We start from the raw sequence: 20,897 nt of genomic DNA, 5'->3' as shown, positions 1-20,897 counted from the left end.
ATAGAACTGATCACCTAACTAGCAGAATCTACTATTGTCTGTCTGTGCCCTTAAATAGTTTCCTGCCCTTTGCTGTAGAAGCAGTAGAGTTAAGGGGCTAAGCCATATTTCTGGTGGTTTTAAGCCTTGATCTATTAGTGGCTATAATAAAACAATTTTGTTTTGTTACACAGATCTGGTCTTGCACAGTGTGCAGGAAGATCAGGGAAACATACTCCCTTGCTTGAAGTCGTCACATACACATGTTTTGCACTGTGCTATTTCACTTCTCCATCAAGTCAAATTGTTCAGTACAGCTAGATATTCCAGTATGCTAAAGTGAAAAGTGTTCTGTGTCTGTGTCCTAAAATCAGAGTTGCCAACAGAAGACAACATTTTACCATTTCTTCTCTTTTTAGGGAAGAAACTTACTTTTGCACTGGGAAGTAGGATTAGGAAAAAAGGACTGTCCTATAATTTCTGATTCTATATAAAGATTGGACAGCCAAAGTCCACTTCAATAATATGCAGAAATATCCTGTTGATCTAATAGAACATGCTTTGGGTACAGAGCAAGATGGGATGTGTTAACATAGGGGTGTGGGGTTGGAAGGTAAAAAGTTTACAATCTTACTGTCTGTTTTTCTTGTTTGAACTTACCTTTACTACTGTAACATGTACATTCCATGCCTTGGACTGTAGGATGATGAAAACAATAACACGTCTTCATAAGGCCATGATGCTATTAGAATACTTTACAAGTAATTCTTGGATCTGGAATACTGAAAATATGACTATGCTAATGAACCAGCTAAACCCCCAAGACAAAAAGGCAAGTAGCTGTGTGATGTGGGCGTGGGGACTGAAAGTGAAATATAAGCTCATTGATTTAAAGATTGAATAAGGACATGAACTGGTGATGCTGCTTACTGTAATGTAGAGCTAACCCTAGTACTAACTTGGTGCTAGAGATTCCTGTCACATCCTTTCAGTTGTGCCAGGGCTGTGTTATGAGGTAGATCAGAGATGAGGAAGGGCAGGACCCTTTTGAAGAAGGCCTGATATAAAAGATGGTGGTCTTTGGAGTGGCCTGGTCATGTGATCTGGTGTTGCCCGTATATCAACCAAGTGGCCAAGCTGTTAAGGTTTTACCTACATCATGAATAAAGTAAGGCTTTATTTCTTGACCACTTTCTCTTTTCTGAGGAAGGAGGTGGGTTTTGAGGGACTTTTTTGCTTGTTTTTAAACTAGTAACAACTTTTATATACCCTTTTCATGCTTTGGCAAGAGAGCCCATGTATTCAAAGAAATGTAAGTGTAAATTCTCTCACTTCTTTCTGAAGCACACTCTTGCTGTGTGACTAAAACTGCCCCATGCAGGGGGAAAAAGTGTAACAGAAGAGTCCTGAAGGTTGTTGAGGAAGAAATAAAACTGTTGTTGAGTGCAGGATCTGAGTAAAAGGGAATGAAAGAGCTCAAAGGAAAAGTCTTAGTCTTCCCACTGTGTGTGGTGATTGACCCTCTATGCGAGTCTCTCTTTGTGCTATGTTTACCAATCTCAAACTAACAGAAACGCCTGGATGTGGCTAGCTGGTTCATCCTGGTGACTAGTATTGACCAAAGCTACCTTCCTTTTCTGCATGCGTGCCTGTGCTGCCAGATTCACACCTCTGTGCCCCTCATATGGCCGGGAAAAGTTATGCAAATCTTACTGGATTCATTCTACGTTATTCAAAATAATTTGTGCAATAGTGAAGCTGTAATGGAATGGAGTTGTTGTTCCCTTCCCTTCTCCCTCCCAATATGTCTCAGAGGAAGATACATGTATGTGTTAAAATTAAGTAGTATTGCGGCTGAGATCAATTTCTGCTCCCCCTCCCACTTAACTGAGTTTGAACTTCCTTTCTGATATCATTTTGTTGGTTAATATTCAGCAGGATAAAAATAATCAGTTACAGTTTTAAAGGCTCGATTTCCCTTATGTGTTTGGGAAACAGTTTGGTCATCTTTAAGATGTCTTTCCTATTCAAGTGTTTTCCAAAATCTAGTTCTATAGCTAAGTTGAAGAAAACCTGCCAAACTTCTAAATTAACTGTCTAAAAGTAGGAAATAGAATAGCTTTTGGTGATTCTTGTGTGGAGAGGATTTCCACTGCTTCCCCCCTCTCACCTCCCCCCAGCAACCTGAGTTCAGGAAAAGTTTAAAAAACAAAACCAAAATAACCCCAGAGCTTTTGACTGTTAGTATTTTCAGTTAGCTGAATCTTCAATAAGCTGTGCATACAGCAATAAAGAACTAGTTGAAATAACAGTTGAAACTTTACTTTCTTTACTTTTACATTCTTGCTATGATGATATATTATATATTATGGAAAACAGAGTTTAATTGAGAGATTGTGATAACTTACCAGTACTAGAAGGCTGTTTAGCATGTATATATTATATCATGACTAGAACTACGTGCTGACCTTTAACTTACAAACAATGCTAAATTACAAAGACTCCCTGTGAGGGATTGTCTTCAGAACTGTAATGGGTTTATTTTTCATCATACCTTATAACACACCTGCCATGCTGTTAAGCAGCTTATTTGGAAGCATGGACTTGGGGATTTAGTGTATGTATAACAACTTCTAAAGCTGAATACAGTTTCGCTGCACAAAACTGTTTAGTTGTCTCTTGTTCGTATAATGATCTTGCTTGTTCTTTTACCTGAAACAAAATTGGCAGAGTTAAAAACCTGCTAGGAAGATCTTGGTATTTATTTGGACTTAAATGGCTGTTATTGTAGAACCATGAGATGAGGAAATCAATACATCAGTGAAAAACTAGAGTTGCGAATTTACTGTAGTAAATACTATAGTATCTTCCTCTCCTGAGGAAGATACTCACATGGTTCTTTTTGAAATATAGCTGTACAACTATAAGCACAGCTAAAAGAACTCTGCGTTTATCAAACAGTGAACTTGGGACAGAGCCGTGCTTATTCTATAGCATATTAGAATTCTTTTGTTGCTTAAGAGGAAACAACATAATAGGAAATAGTTATTTCTGGAGTGGAGTTCCTTACAGACAGATGAAAACGGAAGGCAGTGCACTTGGAAGTGGAGGGAAGAATGTTACTGCTGAGGAGGAAAAATAAGGCATGAAATGGTTGAAATCTGGAAAAGATGATATAAGAAGCTGGTGGTTGGGTCAGAAATGGGATCTAAATCTGTATCTTGTATTAAGGACAAGATAACTTTCTTGCATGAAAGACAAATTCGAATTATCTGGTATAAAGGCATTTATTCTTTTCCATTAAATTATTGTATATAGCAAGTGAATTTTTAGGCAACTAACAGTGAAAGCTTTCATTTTATGCAGACGTTTAATTTTGATGTTCGACAACTACATTGGGCAGAATACATGGAAAATTACTGCATGGGAACGAAGAAGTATGTGTTGAACGAAGAAATGTCTGGCCTCCCTGCAGCTAGGAAACACTTGAATAAGTAAGTATAACTTTTTATTTTCCTCTGTTTATATTTTCTGTGTTTTCCTGCCCTTGTCAAGTTTTGCTTTTCCATGTTATGACTTAATTGGTGTATTAGAAGGGGTGTGGTTAGCAGGTCAAGAGAGGTTTTCCTCCCCCTCTACTCTGCCCTGGTGAGGCCGCATCTGGAATATTGTGTCCAGTTCTGGGCCCCTCAGTTCAAGAAGGACAGGGAACTGCTAGAGAGAGTCCAGCGCAGAGCCACGAAGATGATGAAGGGGGTGGAACATCTCCCTTATGAGGAGAGGCTGAGGGAGCTGGGTCTCTTTAGCTTAGAGAAGAGGAGACTGAGGGGTGACCTCATTAATGTTTATAAATATGTAAAGGGCAAGTGTCATGAGGATGGAGCCAAGCTCTTCTCAGTGACATCCCTTGACAGGACAAGGGGCAATGGGTGCAAACTGGAACACGGGAGGTTCCGCATAAATATGAGGAAAAACTTCTTTACGGTGAGGGTGACCGAACACTGGAACAGGCTGCCCAGAGAGGTTGTGGAGTCTCCTTCTCTGGAGACATTCAAAACCCGCCTGGACGCGTTCCTGTGTGATATGATCTAGGTAATCCTGCTCCGGCAGGGGGATTGGACTAGATGATCTTTCGAGGTCCCTTCCAATCCCTATCATTCTGTGATTCTGTGAATTGTTCTTTATAGCACCTGTTTAGGTCCTCCAGAATTATTGTGTTTCGATCCAGTGGTCTGAAGTGTTTTCTAAACAAGTCAGATGTTGTCTTTCTTGTTCTATTTGTTGCTCCTCAGTTGCTCTCAGTATTAATAGTTACAGTATTAGTCTGGGATTATGGTAGTAGCTCTGATCACTAGTGTATACTGTAATCCAGATTTCTGATTTTACCCAGGTATCTTTTGGAAGGTAAAAGGTACACAGTAACACAAGGTCAGAATGGCTTGTTCAGTTAGGGAGGTTTAATAGAACAATAGTTGTCTCTTCTGGGAGTGTGATCTTCTGAAGCAGGCGAGTAAACAGGCATGGACTTCCACCTCAGAGCAGGAAACTTTGGTGCTTTAAGATGACTTCTCTTATCCTTTCATCTGTGGCTTAACTCCTCCAATTTGAATTCATTGTTACTGCAGAATTTTACTGGCACAGTTGCTCTTGTGTTGTTCTTGGCTGATTCATAATGACAGCTGTAGACATTTTGATTTGTCTCTTTAATCACTTTTATTTCATTCTTTAATCTTGTTCTGTGATACTATTTCACATCTGCTATCCTGATAGCACATAGAGAGGTGGTCTAGGTCATTACTTGTGTCGTTCATCTAAAGACAAGGATTTGCAGTTGTGGAGTGGATTGGCATGATATGTTACAATGAAATATACTTTTGAAAGGTGGTAATCTTTGATAATGGCAATCTTATCAAAGATGAGGAGGTGTCCCCTTCTGACTTTTTTTGGTTTAGATGCTGTTTAAAAAATGCGTAGGAGTTATCATACGGTTGCCATTCTTTGTACGAAATATTGTACCAAAAATAACATGAGAAGTAGTCTTGTATTGGAACAGCATCTGGTTGCCCGCAGATCTCTCTTTATAAGGGGATTATTTTGCAAGAGGTTTAGATTCTAATATATATTTACTCTGAGCTATTAAGTTAGTCTCTTCTGTTACCATCTAGCTCTTGACTCTTAACTAATCTGAACTTGGAGTCCATTGCTTCAATATTAACCAGATGTGGCAGCCTAGGGTACCTGGCTTCTCTAGAAAACTACTGAGTAGAATTTTTCTTCAAATAGAAAAATGTGCTTTACTTTTGTAATATAGGAATTTAGACTGTTTTTTTTCTACAAATAAGGTATGTAGAGGAAGGTTTCGCTATAGTAGCACCTAGCATACCTGTAAAACAAGATAAGAGCAGTGAGTATTTCCTTAAGAAGAGCTGCCTTTAAAATACAAATTGTCCTGATCTACTGAACCAAAGAGATTGCTCTGTTTCTAAGAAATCTGAGCAAATTCTGGTTGCTGTTTGACTTGAAGCTTCTATCTTTACATGCAAGAAGATTGCTAAAAGTCACAAGTGTCCTTTTAGAGCAAATAAGTTTCTCCTAATCTTTAAATATAGTTCCTTGAGAAGGAATGAGTTTAAAATTGCAGTGAAGACTCCAGGCTCTGTGGGTCGAAAATCCTATGATGTAGGTTGTTTTTTTTGTCAGTGGAAGTTGGAGTTACTTCTACATATATATGAAGTTTTAAATACATGGAGGGGAGGAGGGGAGTTCAGTGTTAAATATTTCCTTGCTTTGCGGGTGGATGGCAGCCTTCTTATAGGTAGGTTACTGTGTGTGTGACCTTGGCTTTAAGAGGTTTTTATAAAAAAAAAACAACTCTTTTTTTCTATAGCTATAGCATTGTCTCTGTTCCTTAGTTTTCATGTGTTCTGCTTTTCAGCAGTGAACCATGGAAAGACCTTCTCTATTTGGTCCTTCACTTATCAGCTTACTTCTGTCATTCACTTAATACCACTCGTAATGTGTCTTGAGATGAATAGATGAACAAACTAAATTCTACATTAGAAATTAATTTTTAGAGTGTTTTTTTTTCCTGTAAGGCTTGGTACCTTGGCTTTTAATTATTTCTTTTGTTTTCCCTTAGGTTAAGGAATATACGCTATGGCTTCAATACAGTTCTTGTGATCCTGATCTGGCGTATCTTTATTGCAAGATCACAAATGGCAAGAAATATCTGGTACTTTGTGGTTAGTCTGTGTTACAAGTTCCTCTCCTACTTCAGAGCCTCCAGTACTATGAGATACTGAAGAAGAGAGTTTAGCATTAGGACATCTATGCATATGGTGGTCTAACTGCACAAAGCCTGTAACATGTAGTCATCTCACATTTTGTAAAAGCATAATTTCATCTTAAATTGGAGTGCGAAATATACGGTATGGTATTTGTAATGTTAGTTGTGTATCTTCCTGGAAACAGAGAAAATAAAATGGTCAAGTGCCAGGTTGAATTGGCATTAGACAAGCATTTAAATAACTTTAACTCTTTAACCTGGGGAAAACATTTTAGACCACTGACCAACGTAACTGTGCAATTTGGAACGTGCTTGATAGAAATCTGCCTTAACATGAATTTTTTCTTTTTACTCCACGTTGAGCAAGATAAATATTGACTTAGTAGTTGCTAGTTGCTGTAGACCTATTTATTTGAAATTCATCTGAATTACAAAGGGTTTTACAAGTTGCAGAAGTGTATAAATGATGGCGGATCTCCTGAAAAAAAACTATTTGAGGACTTTAGTAATTTGTCTTTACTGTTTGCCACTTCTTCCCTTCTCAAAGTAGGGATGCAACAATGGTGCCTACTTTGCTTTAAAAGGAGGAAAGAAAAAACAAACCAAAAACCCCCAGCCTTCCTTAATTACTGAAAGGCCTTTTGTCTAATCTGGTCTTCAGAATGCACTTAGTGATTCAGTTCTGTGCTTGAAACTGGCTGCATCCAACTTGCATTTATATCAGCATCAACAGCTTGCTTCTCTGAAAGCAGAATTGATCCCATCATTGAGTGGATAAAAGGAAATGTAACCCTGAGGGGGACAAAAAAAAGTCATTGACCGTCCTCTTTTTTTAATGATTTTTATTGAGAACACAGAGCCAGCACTTGATTGTTACACTTCTGACTTCAAAAGGTAAATGTATTTGAAAGGAATTTATTATGCTTAGTTGCTATTTATATTACTGGTAATAGAGGTTGGACAAACTATAGGCTTTCATTAAGAGATATACCTGTTTTTAAATTCTAAGCAATGTTAGCAAATACTTCATGATTAATTTTTTAAATCTCTGAGCTATGAATATTGATGCATGGCCCACACCAATGCATAAGCACACTTTCTCATCCCTGCCCCAATAAAACCTCTCATTTCACTGGGCAAGCAGGGCAAGCATTTTGAAGCCTTGCTTCAAAATGAAAGTATGTTAACAATTCTTCCATCTGTCTTTTAACTTATATTATTAGGTGTAAATCTGGAGAAATCTGTTTTTTCTGCATGTTACTTTGTTTCAGTAGGGAAAACATTTGTAAAAATAGCAAGTTGTAAGAAAAGATTGAATCCTTGTTTAAGGCAATACATGAAGATCTCTTTAAATTTTGGTTGCACAGAATTCTGTCCAAGAACACTGTAATGTTTGTCTAATTGATGCACTGATCAGCACCCTTGCCTGGTGTTTGTTCATTAAAATAAGTTTATACTGGTGCATATGTTCTTGAATCTGCTTGGAAAGGCAAATAATGACTTAATCACACAAGAGCTACATTATACTTGCCCTTGGTACTTTTTTGTCCTATTTGAATTAAATATGTAAAGAACTTATTTTGCTATTCTTGTGAAAACTCTTTATTTTAAAGAGAACACCTTTCGTGCAGGTGTATATCTCATTTTGAAAAGATAATGGCTTCCTTGCTGAAGCTACATATTCTGTAGTAAGTAAAGTAGTTAAGCTGTAATTCCTTTTTAAAATTACCTGTGTATATATAAAGCTAGTGATGAAAAGCCTAGATGGTCTAGGACCACACCTTGTGTGAGAGACCTCTGACTGTGGCTGAAAATAAGTTTGGCTTCTGTGATTGAAGATGTTACACTTTAACAATACATTAGGTGTATTACATTTTTAGTTGCCTCCCAAAGTGTCTTACTAGACCTGAAAGTATGCTTAAGCATTCCTGCATTGTAGACTTTTTTCAAAGGTGCCTACTATCCAGTGACGCCCCTTGTTCCATGTTGGCATGTGGCTGAAGTTTGCAAAAGACAAATACATCATATTCTGAAAATGATTCTGTGAAGCAATTCACTTAGGAATTTTGCTTGTTTATTATACAGTATACTTTTAATGTTGATTTGTTAATACTGAGAACTATGAAGCCAATAACTGATTATTTCTGGTTCAAAACACTGCTTAGAAATCTATTCTTTTGAATAAATAACGAAGAAAAGGATTACTTTAAACACAAGGATATTTAACCTCTACTCTTTAAAAACTTGCCAATTTAGAAACCCAAATTTTTTCCCTCTGTGGAGACTGTGGTTCTGTGCACTATTGGTATCCTAGACAAATTCATCAGTCGTCCTATTTAACTGACAATAGAGTCAGTGTCACATTTATCACATTTGTTTTGTCACTTCCTGTGGTCAGTCTGTGAAATTCTATCTGAAACTACTGGGGTTTCTTCCATATCAGAACCCTGTTCTCTTGCAGTTCTTCATACTAGTGTTTGCACATAACAGATGTTGATCAGAAGTACACCGGAACTATATTTTGATGCAGTAAGCTAGACTCACTGTATTGACTAGCAAGTTACAACAGGTATTCCAGTTGGTTAAACAGGAAGAAGAGCAGTCTGAAACAACATGATCACTTAATAGTTACTGGTATTTAAATTTGGGACCAGGAAAAAAACCTTAGATTTTCCTGTAATGTTTCTCTCTGCTGTAGGAACAGATGTTTGGAAACAAATGCTAAATCCGTGAGCTTTTATAAGACATAAACAGAAATATTGGGTGCCTTTGTTTGTAAACCAAAAATAAACAAATCCCTTGAAAGTGTTGTTACAGTGTTTATTGTATTTTTGGATGGTTTTAGTCTAACTCATGGAAAATAACTGGATAGTGTAAATGCCATCTTAATATACATGTACATGCTTTTTCCTTTGTGAGGAACTTTGAAAACCAAGTTAGTGACTAATACTGCATTTTAGAAAAACAAAATGGAAGAACCTTCACAATCGCAAAACAAAAAAAAAAACAACAAACAAACCCCCCACAATCTTGAACCTTCATGGTGTGATATCAGAACAAATGGTGAGGAACGGTTGGTCATGGTGACTCTTGTATGTCAGCTAGTTTTCTCCTCACTGTCATTGCTTGTTCATTTCTAGTATTAATTTCAAATTTACTTAAATAGATGGGTGCTTTTTCATATGGTTTAAAAGGGTACTGAGGTTTTGCAGTAGCTTTTGGATTAACATTTCAAGGAATTGCAAACAACTACAGCTATTTTGTAGCATCTACATTTTGTGGTGAGAGAGGAAAGGGTAGCATTAAGCTAGTGCATCACCAAAATGGCTTGTTTTTTTTGTCTTTTAACCTTAATTTCTGGAATCTTCAGATTTCATGGATTCCTCCTCCTTTTATCAAGAGCACAGTTCTAGAGATCATGCACGATCTGTAAGCTGTGGTTTGGGGTCTATGAGCTTTAAAGCATAACCTTTCTTCTACTTGACTTTAAGATTTAAACTACCAAGTATAGATGGTTTTTGTTGGTCTCTTTATTTGGTTCAAAATTGGAAGCAAGGAACATAAAGTTTTAAGATGTTATCGCTTATGTATCTTGTGCTGTTAAACATTTTGCCCTTTCTTCGTAGTACAGTATTACATCGTACGTCGCTCAGAAACAAAGAACAGGTTTATAGAGGTAACTTAGATCTGAGAAGTACCCTGCACAGAGCTGGGAAGTATAACTTTTCATAATATTTTTACATATTTCATAATCTGAGCAGACTTTAAAGCAGAAATGAAGTCACCAAAGAATGGCTGCTCTGGAGAAATGTAAGTGAATTGCTTTAAAGTGTATTCTTGCTGTTTGTCAATCTTTTTGTGCTGAAGTATGTACAATTTATTTTGTCTAGCCTGGTGACGTTCACTGTGTGTTTGAGTAAATCTCCAGAAACTGAAAAACGGTTCCAGTGGAGCTGATATGAATTGTCTGCTCTTATTTTTAATCTGTGCTGTACCATCATAAATTTAGAAGTCAAGCTTGACAGGCTATCACCACTGTAAATTGTAGCTTTTCTTGCTCTCTATTCTAGAGTATTCTTCAGAGCTTCTTCTGACAACTCTGTTCTCCTTTCTGTCTGCAGATGACTGCAAGTTAAAGGTTACTTAATCAAACTGTGAGCTGCTTCTCTGCCATCTCGAACTAAATTTAACCCTGCTTCCACTTTCAAGATATTTATAAATGCTTTCCTCCTTAATTTTATCTTCGTACTTTTCTTCAGTGCAGAGTTGACATTCACTTTGGCTTTCCCTGCTCTGCAACAAATATGACTCACTGATAGATAATTAGTAATTATGCAGCTGTCTTTTCTGGAATCTGGAACAATGACAGTTTTGAGCAGCTTTTATTCTTACTATGAGAAGCAGGAGAAACCGTGACTAATTGGTGAAAGCAGAAGTTCCAACACATTAATGCACTGAATAAAACTGGAATGCTTAGAGCCATGGGCTCTAGGTAGGGTGAATGGGACTTTTTTACTCTTGATTCAGTTATATCCATTAACTGCAAGTGTAGTGATTATTACCAGAAGCCTTTAATTTCATTTTAATTAAATTGCTGTACCTTTCAGAATGGTAATTCTGGAGCCACTATCACTTCTGAAAAAGTAGTATCCTGACATACAGAAGCAAGGCCTCTTTTGCTTTTTTATGAGCATATGAAAAAAATAAAGTATGAACTTACCATAAGACTCTTCAAAATGAAAAAAAATTAAACCACCACTTGGTTAAAATTTTCTGGGATGTAGAGTGAACATTAAATCTTAAATTGCCCTTGCCTCATATGGTAGGAGTTTCTGCTACATCCTCTGTGTATGCCCCGTCGCTACTGCAGAAACAGTGATTCAGTCTACCACCAGGAGTGTCAGAAAGTAGTTGTGTTATTCTTGTTTTAACAAACCTCTGATTTACCACTTAAGTGAAAATGATTCAGTACTTAGCCAGTATTAACTTTTATGTATCATGTCAGCCTTAATCCAGATTCAAGACAGCATAATTTAGTTGAGTATTTTTATCCTTATCAAACTTTATCTCATCTTTTCCTTCATTCCTGATGAAATTATCCCAGCACTGGATGTCTAGGGATGCAAATAGTTACACTTGCTGTTTTAGGCACCTAACTTGGATAGAATTCAAGAATATAAAATTAGGAGGCTTCATTTCTTCTGTTATACAGTTTTCTCAGTATGATTCAGAATCATAAGGCAAATGCTTAAAATAAGCAGAGACTTCTCAAAAGCAGTCACGTTGTGGGGTGGGGAGAGAAAGACCTGTGGAAATGAAAGGAAATGGTTAAATTATGGGAGCAGGCTGAATATTGTTAATATTTGTTATTATGTTAGTATGTATTGAGACTGTATTGTGTCATGTGGCTCATGATCTGCCTGTATATAAAGCTTGCGGTTCAAACACAAATCAGGGAGGTTAACTCTGAGCCTAAGTGAGCAAATCTGTCATCTGGCACTTCTCAATTAAGGTACTCTTCTAGGACAGTGCTTATTCTACTTAAAGATTCAGATTCAGTTTGGAGAGCGACAGGAGCTAAAGAGGTGTTTGGAATATTGCTGACAGTGTGTGAAAGTTTGTAGAGTTTGTGGAAGACGAGGTTTTCTTTGCAATTTACAGGATAGAAGTCTTGCAAGTTAAGTTGTTTACATGGCATAAAGCACAGCAGTATGTCCCACAAATACAAGTTAATTACTCCCATGATTAGACTCCCATGAACAGATGCCCAGTCTGTTCAAATAGGCGTTAAAAAAATTTCTTGTACTTCAAGGAGGTAATTAATTCTGAACAAATTGCATAGGCTAGAACAAGAGGGACTTAATAGCTACTGTAAGTCCTCAGCAGAAAGAATGGAAACTTCCTGATCCACTTGCTGTGCTGTACAATTTCTTGCTTCGTGTTCCTTCAAGGACTTTTTATTTAATATGCTTATTTTTTAAGTTGTACTTAATAGTTAAGTATAATTCTCCAATTGTGTGAAGTTACTTATACTTTGAGAGAGACTAGTTGTTTTTTGGTTGCGTGTATCTTTCAAATCCATCTTACCTTTCCTGTTTCATAAAGACTCTTCCAGTTTGGGTCAGAGACCTGCGATTTGTTGCATAAAGCACACAGCACATATTTTCACAATCTTGTGCCTAGTAACTAGGGTAAGGATTCAAGTGTACTTCAGGCCGGAACAGCACAATCCCCCTGAAGCTGTTGAGCTTTCACTGAGTAACTGTGAATTAACAGCATATGCTATTCTGACTGTTAATGCAAGCTTCTCCAAGCCTGCAAGTGAAAGAGCTCTCTGCCAAATACAACAGTGGAGGACCCATAAACTGATTTCCCCCAGCATTCAGTTTCTTTGCTGACAGAGCACTTGTCTATAATCAGCTACTTAATGTGATCTAATGTAGGACTCATAATAATCACCTTTCTCCTCTGTATCATGTTGCCAGTGTGACAATCTAGTAGGCGGCTTCCATGTTTGGGTCTTGGGTTTAATCTCTCCTTGCTGAAGGGGCTTTTTAAAAGGAAGACCAGAGCTCTGGATTTAACTGTGCTTCACTAAGATCAAGTATGTTTGGAGTATTTTATGGTGGGTTAGTTTGCACTGAGCAAACTCTTAAAAAACTGTTGGCTCCTCTGTTTTCCTCCCTGACCCAGATGCTACCATTGGTTCCTCTGCTCTTGCCACCCGCTCAGCTGACTGTAGTTGTAGTGCTAGGCCTCTGGAGATGAAAAGATTGTATGCTTTTGGTTGTAAACACTTTATTAATGCCAGGCACTGTAATATTCTTAAAAAACAAAGTGGCCATTTCCCTGATACCTAAATTCAGACTCTTGTAAACAAAGGAAAGGCTTCTAATTCTTCCGTGACAAGTATCAGTCTAAATTATGCACTTGTAAGGTTACTTAGTGAGCGGAGTATGTCTCACTACTTTTTCAATCTATGTGTGTGGTTTTAAGCCACAACTAATCTTTCCTTGTCAGTGACACCTGTGGTTTTCCTCTGTTAAATATTTGATTTGGAAAGAAAAACATGCAAGGTAGCTTCTGCTCTTTGTGACTCTAATTTAAAACCAAGTTTATCCATTTTTAATAGGAATGTGCTGCACTTAGCCTAGTAAGTCACCTTCTGGATGAATTAGCTACTTCTGTGCTGGTTTCTGCATTCCATGTGGTTTCTGCATTTCAGAGCCAGTTGGTGCTTAGCACCTATATAGGAGTTCAGAGAGCATGAAATGTGACTTGAAATTCTACAGAACATTAGGTGGCTGAAGGTATTTTAGGGACTTACACTCCAATAGTATTCTGTGAAGGCTTTCCTTGTAGTGATCCTCTCTTGTCAGAGCGAGGCAGAAAACAGTTCCATTTTTGTAAATGTTCAGTGATCTCACTGTTATATCAGTCTCCACTGTTACTGTAGAGAAAGAGGAAATTACTGATATGAGTTAAACCACTGGTAGGAAATACTAGCTATGTCTGAATTAATGAGCTAAAATATTTTTAGTCAGACTTGATAGAAAAGTATTGGAAAGACTCAGAGCTACAGAATATAGAAGCAGTTGGTGCTTTTCTCTTTAAAGGTTGTGCTAATACCTATCAAATAACCTTGCTTCTAATCAGAACTTTACTGTAACTTTTGTAAGCAAAAAATGTGAAGACCAGAAAGCAAATGCAAAAAAAAAAAAAAGCAGCCAGTTCTTCTTGGCACTTCTTTCTTTCTTTCTTTGTTTTAGCATTAAATGCAATCTTGTCGCTGTAGTCATTCTGTTGGAAACTATGGGGTTTTGTGCTTCTTGTTTGGCTTTTGTTGAAATGTCAGGAGTTACTACCCTGGGTGCCAGCAGTGATCAGTGTAGCTGGCATAGAAGCTGAACGAGGAATCTGGAAACAGACGCTCCCTTCACTCATGCTAGCTTTACAGGTGCTTGGTGTGCAGGTTTAGTAATTAACCTTTTTGTGTCAGGCATCTTTTAGGGTAAGTTGGATATGTGGTGGCATGGTAAGATAGCTTGCCTGAAAGGACTGTCTCTTTGGGCACTTAAAAAAAAAACCCACAAAAACAAACAAACAAAAAACCCCCCAAAACACAAAAAACCCCACACAACAACAAAAACCAAAAAAGAAACCAACCCCAAAAACAACAAGAAAAAAATCCAGAAAAACCATGCTAAGTGGAAAGCCAATGTCACCTGCATACTTCGAGTAATACCCTTTCTAAATCCTGAGGCGTTGTCACCACATCAGAATGGGTTTTGCATTTTTTGTTAGAAAGCTACTAAAACATGACAAGTAAAGATGATGACTTGCATCTTGATGAATGATTATAATCTTTAAAGCATGAAATCTGCTTACAGGTTATCTTTGTCTTAGCTCCTCTTCCCACCTGTGAAACATTGGGTGGCTCCTATTTTAAGATCAGGTTCTTAGAGACCCAGGTGGGAGAGTTTAGAACAGGTAGTGTTTTGCAGCACTATTAACACATAGTGCTGCAAAAAGGCACAGGTGCTGCACGTTTACTGCTTGGGGCTTTGAAACAGGAGAACAACAAGCTCACGCGGGCCTCAAGTGATGGTGAAAGAATGGGCTGCCACCAATTTAAACTTGAGAGCAGCGGCTGTTAGTCTTCCTGCCCAGTTTGCCTCCTGTTCCTTTCCTGGGATCTTCAGAGTTGGTTGCTGCATCTTCTTGATCACTCTTCTGGAAGCTTTTGCTTGCTCTCTTCATCAGCAGCAGTTTCACTGGATTCCTTAGGAAGTTGGTCAGGAGATGGACACAGGCTTCAGGTTAAGAGAGAAGCACAAATGAGCAGTTTCCATAAGGAGAGAACAAAGAGGCTCAGAGGTTCCTCTGAATAGCGGCTTGTTTGAACTGACCCACAGTGAACTTGCTGCTCTACTTGTTCATCTTTTCTGCATCATCCATGTGCCCCTCTATGCTGACTTCTAAATGCTTGCTTCCAGAGGGACTCCTTGCTTCCTCCGCTTCACTGCATTTAATTAAAGCATTTGTCCTCAACTGCAAGTTTTTTGCAGCTGTGGTTCTTTTGATCTCGGGCAGCAATTTTTCTTTTATGTCTTGAAGCATATATAGTGTGTTAGCAGGTGTTCAATGTTTCACCTGGGTTTTGTAGAACTTCTTGAATGTCCTCCTAAATACAGTGCAAATGGCTTCCTTTGTGTTATGCTTTATGTCTTCTCAGTACCTCAGTATCCTTAGCCTGGGTAGCTTGGGGGGCTAGTGCAGATTCCTAGACATAGCTCACCAGGAAAGCACTGATGTGATTTCATGTGCACACAGTCAGCACTCTAACTTGTAAGGTAAAAAAGTAATTTTTTTAATGTAATGTGTGAAGTGAAAGAAACTACTGGTGTTTTTACCTTTTTTTTTCCTTCCAGCTATCTGTAGTACTATGCTGTCTGTTAATTGTTGGATTTTATAGGACTTCTCAAACTATATATACAATGCACATGGCTTCTGTGGTCCAGCCTTCTGGTTTATTGCTTGTTTTGTGTTCCCTGGAACTAGTGTTTGTTGACAGAATTCTATTTAGAGCAGGTATATCCACAGCAGATTTGAGTCCTCATGTTTCTTTGAAGTATTACTCAGCGTTAATCACATTGTGAACATACATAGTAATTTGCAAGCATTGTGTAATAATTTGAAAAATTTCTGAAATGTTTAATGTGTCTCATAATCTCCATAAGCATGTACATATGTATAAAGAGCAATATATATTGCCAGTTTTTCCTCTTTGGTTTTTGTTCATGACTTCTGATTTGCTGTTCTATTTGTGGCTCCTGTTGGAACTAGGGAGGAAACACTTAACCATTACTATTTTCAAAGTATAACTACGTTACAAGAAGGCTAAATATAGAATGCCTGTACTGACTTGTGTCATCTGTTGGGTGCTTGGCTTGTGTCAAAACTGCACTAGTCCACTGCCGCCTTAAGTCCTTTTGCTGTGTTAATGCCATTGTCTTCATGCTGGCTGTATGAAAGAACACAGTTTGGTCTGAGGAGAAGACATGAAGCTAGTATGGATATGGTGTTATTTGAAATTCTTTGGGGCTGCTGACTGATGCTATGCTATAGAATTAAATACTCTTGTGTCCACTGGTGAGCTTCTAAAGGAGGCTTTTGAAGGATACACCAGTGACAGATGCTAAAATGTTGATAGATTTAACAAGCTTATGATTTATCAGGGGCACAAGAACTGAAGTGGGGAAGCATGGGTTGTCACCAGTATCTCAACATGGATGTGGAAGACGGGAAGAAACATTTCATCCTTATTGCAGAAATTACTTCTTGAGACTTGTCTAAAGCCTTCTGCCTTGCTGCCTTTTGAAAGCAAGAAGTATGTGTACATAAACAAAATGGAAAAGTGGTAAAAAAAGTGTCAAATTTTATACAACTGGATTAAATAAAACTTGCATAGCTTGTGGTAGTATTTGCAATTGTCTGAAAGAGAAGTGGAAAATGAGAGTTAAAATGGAAGGTGGATGATGAATCACTGCTCTTAAATTATTTCTACTGTTGTCCTTTTCTTTAGGGTGGAAAATACAACGGCGTTAGAGATTGTGTTATGAAAGTAAACACTCTTACTAAGATTGCAAACACTGATTTTTGCTCCTGCAGGAATTGGTTATAGTTTATTAATAAAATTGCTGTAGGATGATGTCTCTCAGGCTGTTGAATTCTGTTCTGCCAAAATGAAGTATCTGAGGAAATGAAAAGGTACAAAGGCTGTAATTGAACTGTTGATTGTATTGCAGGTTTTGAACAACAGACTCCTGGCCACTGGTTGGGATGTCTTGGAGCTAAAGTAATTTGAATACATGTGATGTTAATTGGTAACCTCTGCTTAGATTTAACTGCAGTTATTACTTTGAACTGTGTGCATTAGTAAGCTTACTAGAAAAGCAATATTCAGTGTTCTGAAGCAGTGACAGTTACTCTCTGTGTACTCTGTGTAACGTTATTGTAGCAGATTTTCTGACACTCCTTTCACCTCTTTTTTTCTTTAGAAAAGAATGACTGAAGATTAGTTGTTTGTTGGAAACTAAGAAACTCAGAGCCCAGATCTCTCTTACTTGGTAATTAACTTATTTAGGAAAGAGGCTTGACTCGGGAGACTGTAAGTGGTGCATGTCTACCAATATAGCATTTTAAAAAAGTACCGAAGTAAATAATCTATACAGTCAATACTCTTCAAATCAATTGAAGTTTAATGCTGTACAGACAATACCTGCTATATTGTGATATGTAGGCAGACGGTTCTAATTGTAATAGAATTAAACTTATTTTCCATGTCATTATTGACTAGAAGATTAAAATCCTAGCCTCAGTTATTTTCAAATAAAAATAATCCTCTCTAAATTACAATTTGCATATTTTTTGTGTAAACTCTACAGGCATATATGTGTGTGTACACACATATATATGTATGGCTTATAAATGAATGGCTTTTCAATTTCAATCTTTGTAGCAAAAGCTGAAATGCTTGCAGTGCAAGGTGTGCGAGAGGATTTTCACCACTTTACAGAACTAAAAGGTTTATCATCTCCATTTCATCATTATAGGTATATTAAATGCAGTATGCAGTTTGGAGCCTTACAGTTCTATTTTTGTTAAGTTAGTTACTGCACATAGAGAAGCTGGTGCATGTGTTGTTGATAAGTTCTGCTCCAGAACAGCTGAGTTTTGAATAGAAAGGATTCATAAAGAGACTGAAAAATTAAAAACTGTCATAAGAATTATTTTTGTGACTGTATTAAGATTTGTAGGCTCTAGTTTTATTGGTGGGTTTGAAAGCTTCACGACTGGTAAATGAACTTGCAGAGAGATGGTATCGGAGTCTTAAAAACACTCCATACGTGCTTGAGCAGGTAGCAATAAATGGAAGGGTGAGAGAAGAGGAGCGAGTTCAGTTGCATTCCATGAAGGGCACTTTCTTCCTGCCAGTTGATGAAAGTAATCTGGGAGCTTGTAACTGCATACACTGGGGGGGAAAAAAAATCATGTTAAGTTTACTTTTTCTCCGGCTCTGTAGGAGCTGTATTCTAGAGTTAATTTTTAGAGCAAACTTGAATGCACAGCTAAGCAGTGGTTGAGTGAAAGTGTTGATACACCATTAATAACGATATTGCAGATGCTGTTGCTTCAGTGAGTTTATGGACTGGCAATTCATTTGAACAGAGAGTGCAAGCCAAAAGATGAGGCTTTAAAACAGGGATCATACAATGGACTATTGTTGCATGTAGACTGTTAGGTAAGCATTGATAAATAAATGAGTGCATGTTGATGGCAATTATTGTGTGCTCTGTTTTGAAAACTTAATTGTGCCTTCTGACAAATACAGCGTTACTGTTGCAGGAGCTGCTGTTAGCCTGTTGTCTAACTTCACTTGTGTAATATAATTGCGGTTAGATGCCTTGAGACAGATACCTAATCTTTTGTTTCGCACACCTATTTATCTTTCTTGTTACTCCATAATACTGCACACTGTCACTGTTGGCGCTGCTCGGAATGCTCTGCCTGCACGGATAGGAAATAAAGGAAATTCTGATGACCAGCTCCAGGTTGCTCGCATTCCTGCAGCATCGCTCAGAGCCCCTGTTGTCTGCAGCCTGAACCCCTTCAGGGTGGAACTTGGCAAACAGGCCAGGTCTCATTTTGCTGCCTTGATCTCAACTGCAGGTTTGCAAACTGAAAGAGTGAAGTGAGTCTTCTGCGGGGTTTGAAACAGATATCGCATCAAAGATACTTTGCATGGCAAAACCAACTCTTCCCAAGGATTCTTGCATGTGCATGCACGCGCGTGCGCATACACACACTTTTTGTTGGAGAAGAGGATCGTGCTGATGAAAAGGAATTTTCCTGAGAGGAAAAAATGACTAAACAGGCAAACAACCCAACTCAGATGCTGTTTGACATTGGCCAATTAAAACTACACTGCAGCAGATGATTTGATACCCAGCAAAGTTTAATTCTAAAAGCAGTGGTTTTTTACTTCCAAGAATTGTAAGCTCTCTTATAGTAGAGAGCTTTACACTAGCGAAGAATGCAATGCTTGCTGGGAAGTTTGGGTGCCAATAGGAATCTAGCTATGGCAAAATGGAGCTTCCTCTGAGCTCAGTTGTTCTGCCAAGAAGTCGAGTTCCACTGAGGCTAATAAACTTAAGGAGTTTCAGATAGTGAAGTTTCTGGGTGTCTGAATGGTGTAAAATACGCAACAGAGCAGTGGCACTACAGAGGTTCTGAATTGATTTTGTTTTTTTCTTCTGTTTTTAAGTTAATTTAGCCATTCTGCTATTCTGACTTTTGCAGTGGCCACTCATGCAATGTTAACTGAGATATGAAATTCTGGTTTGGTTTATTGTATCACTTAATAATAGACTCTTGTACAGCAAACTAGGTATTTCAGAGTGAGGAATGAATGAGGGTAACTAAAAAAAAAAGATAATTTTAAGAAGTTTTAAGCCAAAGTGTGCCCAAATTTTGTTGCAAGGTTTTTCCACATTTATGAAGTCTAGACAGTTGCTTTGGTGTGTCAACTTAATCTAGGAAGTAGGAGAAACTTGGCTAAACACAGCTCACAAGTGATAAAGGCTGTGAAAGCACAGGAAATCTGAATGTGACCAGAAGCTTATTGTGCTCTGTGTGTTGAATCCAGGTCCACAGGATAGGCTTTATGGTAGTGCAGTGTTAAACTCTAATTTTTCAGGTGTTTGAACATGACTCACCCTCAACACACCTACTAAGTAACCAATAGTTTCTTGCATGATTCTTTCCTGCCTGTAACAATGAAATATTGGAGACTACTTGAATTATTAACTCTTAGTAGTCCTAAATCTGGCATCCTAACTGCAAGGTGAGAGAGGGTCTGAAGCTGCAGAAACCTTTTGGTTTGCTTTTTTGCTATCTGGGAACAGTTCTGGATTCCAAAGACTATACTAGGCCCATGAAGGACCTCTAACATTACAGGTAGAAATACAGTGCAGAGAGAAAATGGCTCTGTTCATCTTGGTGGAGAAAAGCAGTGTAGAAAAGCATGTGAAAGATGCAGAAGCTGCCAAACTGAAGGAGTTGCCTGTTTGTAAGGTCTTCTTGAATGTCAGTGACAGTGTTTCCATTGCCTGGCTTGTGATGTTAGTCCACAGCCCTGTTATGTGTCCTGTCTCAGCACCACACATGACTTCAGCCTCCAGAAGCTTTTTTTTTTTTTTTTGTTGTTGTTGCTGTTCCCATAGGTTACTCTGCAGGTTAAGATGTGCCTCGCTGAAGTTTGCTGTACTTGGTTTGCAGACTTATCTATCCTACCCCATTTCCTTTCATCCGCCTGTCCATACACACATGTACTATTCAAGCTTTGTATGTTGAGGCTTTTTTTTTTTTTTGCATTAAAAGACATCAAAAACTACAATTTACCCCTGATCTCTGCTCTAGAGAAGGTAGAGAGTTCCTAAACCATGAATTAGTGATGCAACCCCATGCATATTGCATTAGGGCAAGGAACAGTGCAGCAAGTGATGTGTAGTAATTCAATATAAACTAGCACAGAGTGGCACAAAACTACAGTATTCTGCAGTATTTCTGA

The 20,897-nt window shown here is 38.0% G+C and overlaps 2 protein-coding genes across 9 annotated transcripts in view; both read left to right on the top strand.

Moving 5' to 3' along the window:
• FAR1 (fatty acyl-CoA reductase 1) overlaps positions 1 to 9,070 on the top strand; it is a 36,734-nt gene extending 27,664 nt beyond the window's left edge. For all 3 annotated transcript variants that reach the window (XM_068398684.1, XM_068398682.1, XM_068398683.1), the window contains exons 10-12: positions 682 to 811; positions 3,346 to 3,473; positions 6,119 to 9,070. In XM_068398684.1, coding sequence (XP_068254785.1) covers positions 682 to 811; positions 3,346 to 3,473; positions 6,119 to 6,281 — 421 coding nt within the window. In that variant the 3' untranslated portion in view covers positions 6,282 to 9,070. The remainder of the gene's footprint in view (positions 1 to 681; positions 812 to 3,345; positions 3,474 to 6,118) is intronic.
• A 4,998-nt stretch (positions 9,071 to 14,068) lies between these two features.
• The window catches only part of OVCH2 (ovochymase 2), a 38,741-nt gene continuing 31,912 nt past the window's right edge, over positions 14,069 to 20,897 (top strand). For 4 of the 6 annotated variants that reach the window (XR_011047936.1, XM_068397893.1, XM_068397895.1 and 1 more), the window contains exons 1-3: positions 14,069 to 16,655; positions 17,326 to 17,394; positions 18,450 to 18,569. The gene's annotated coding sequence lies outside the window, so the exon portion shown is untranslated. The remainder of the gene's footprint in view (positions 16,656 to 17,325; positions 17,395 to 18,449; positions 18,570 to 20,897) is intronic. The other 2 variants (XM_068397892.1, XM_068397891.1) reach the window with 2 other exon arrangements.

The sequence above is a fragment of the Nyctibius grandis genome, chromosome 4 (assembly GCF_013368605.1).
Source record: "Nyctibius grandis isolate bNycGra1 chromosome 4, bNycGra1.pri, whole genome shotgun sequence".
NCBI classification, from domain to species: domain Eukaryota; kingdom Metazoa; phylum Chordata; class Aves; order Nyctibiiformes; family Nyctibiidae; genus Nyctibius; species Nyctibius grandis.
This window is presented reverse-complemented; position numbering and strand designations above follow the sequence as displayed.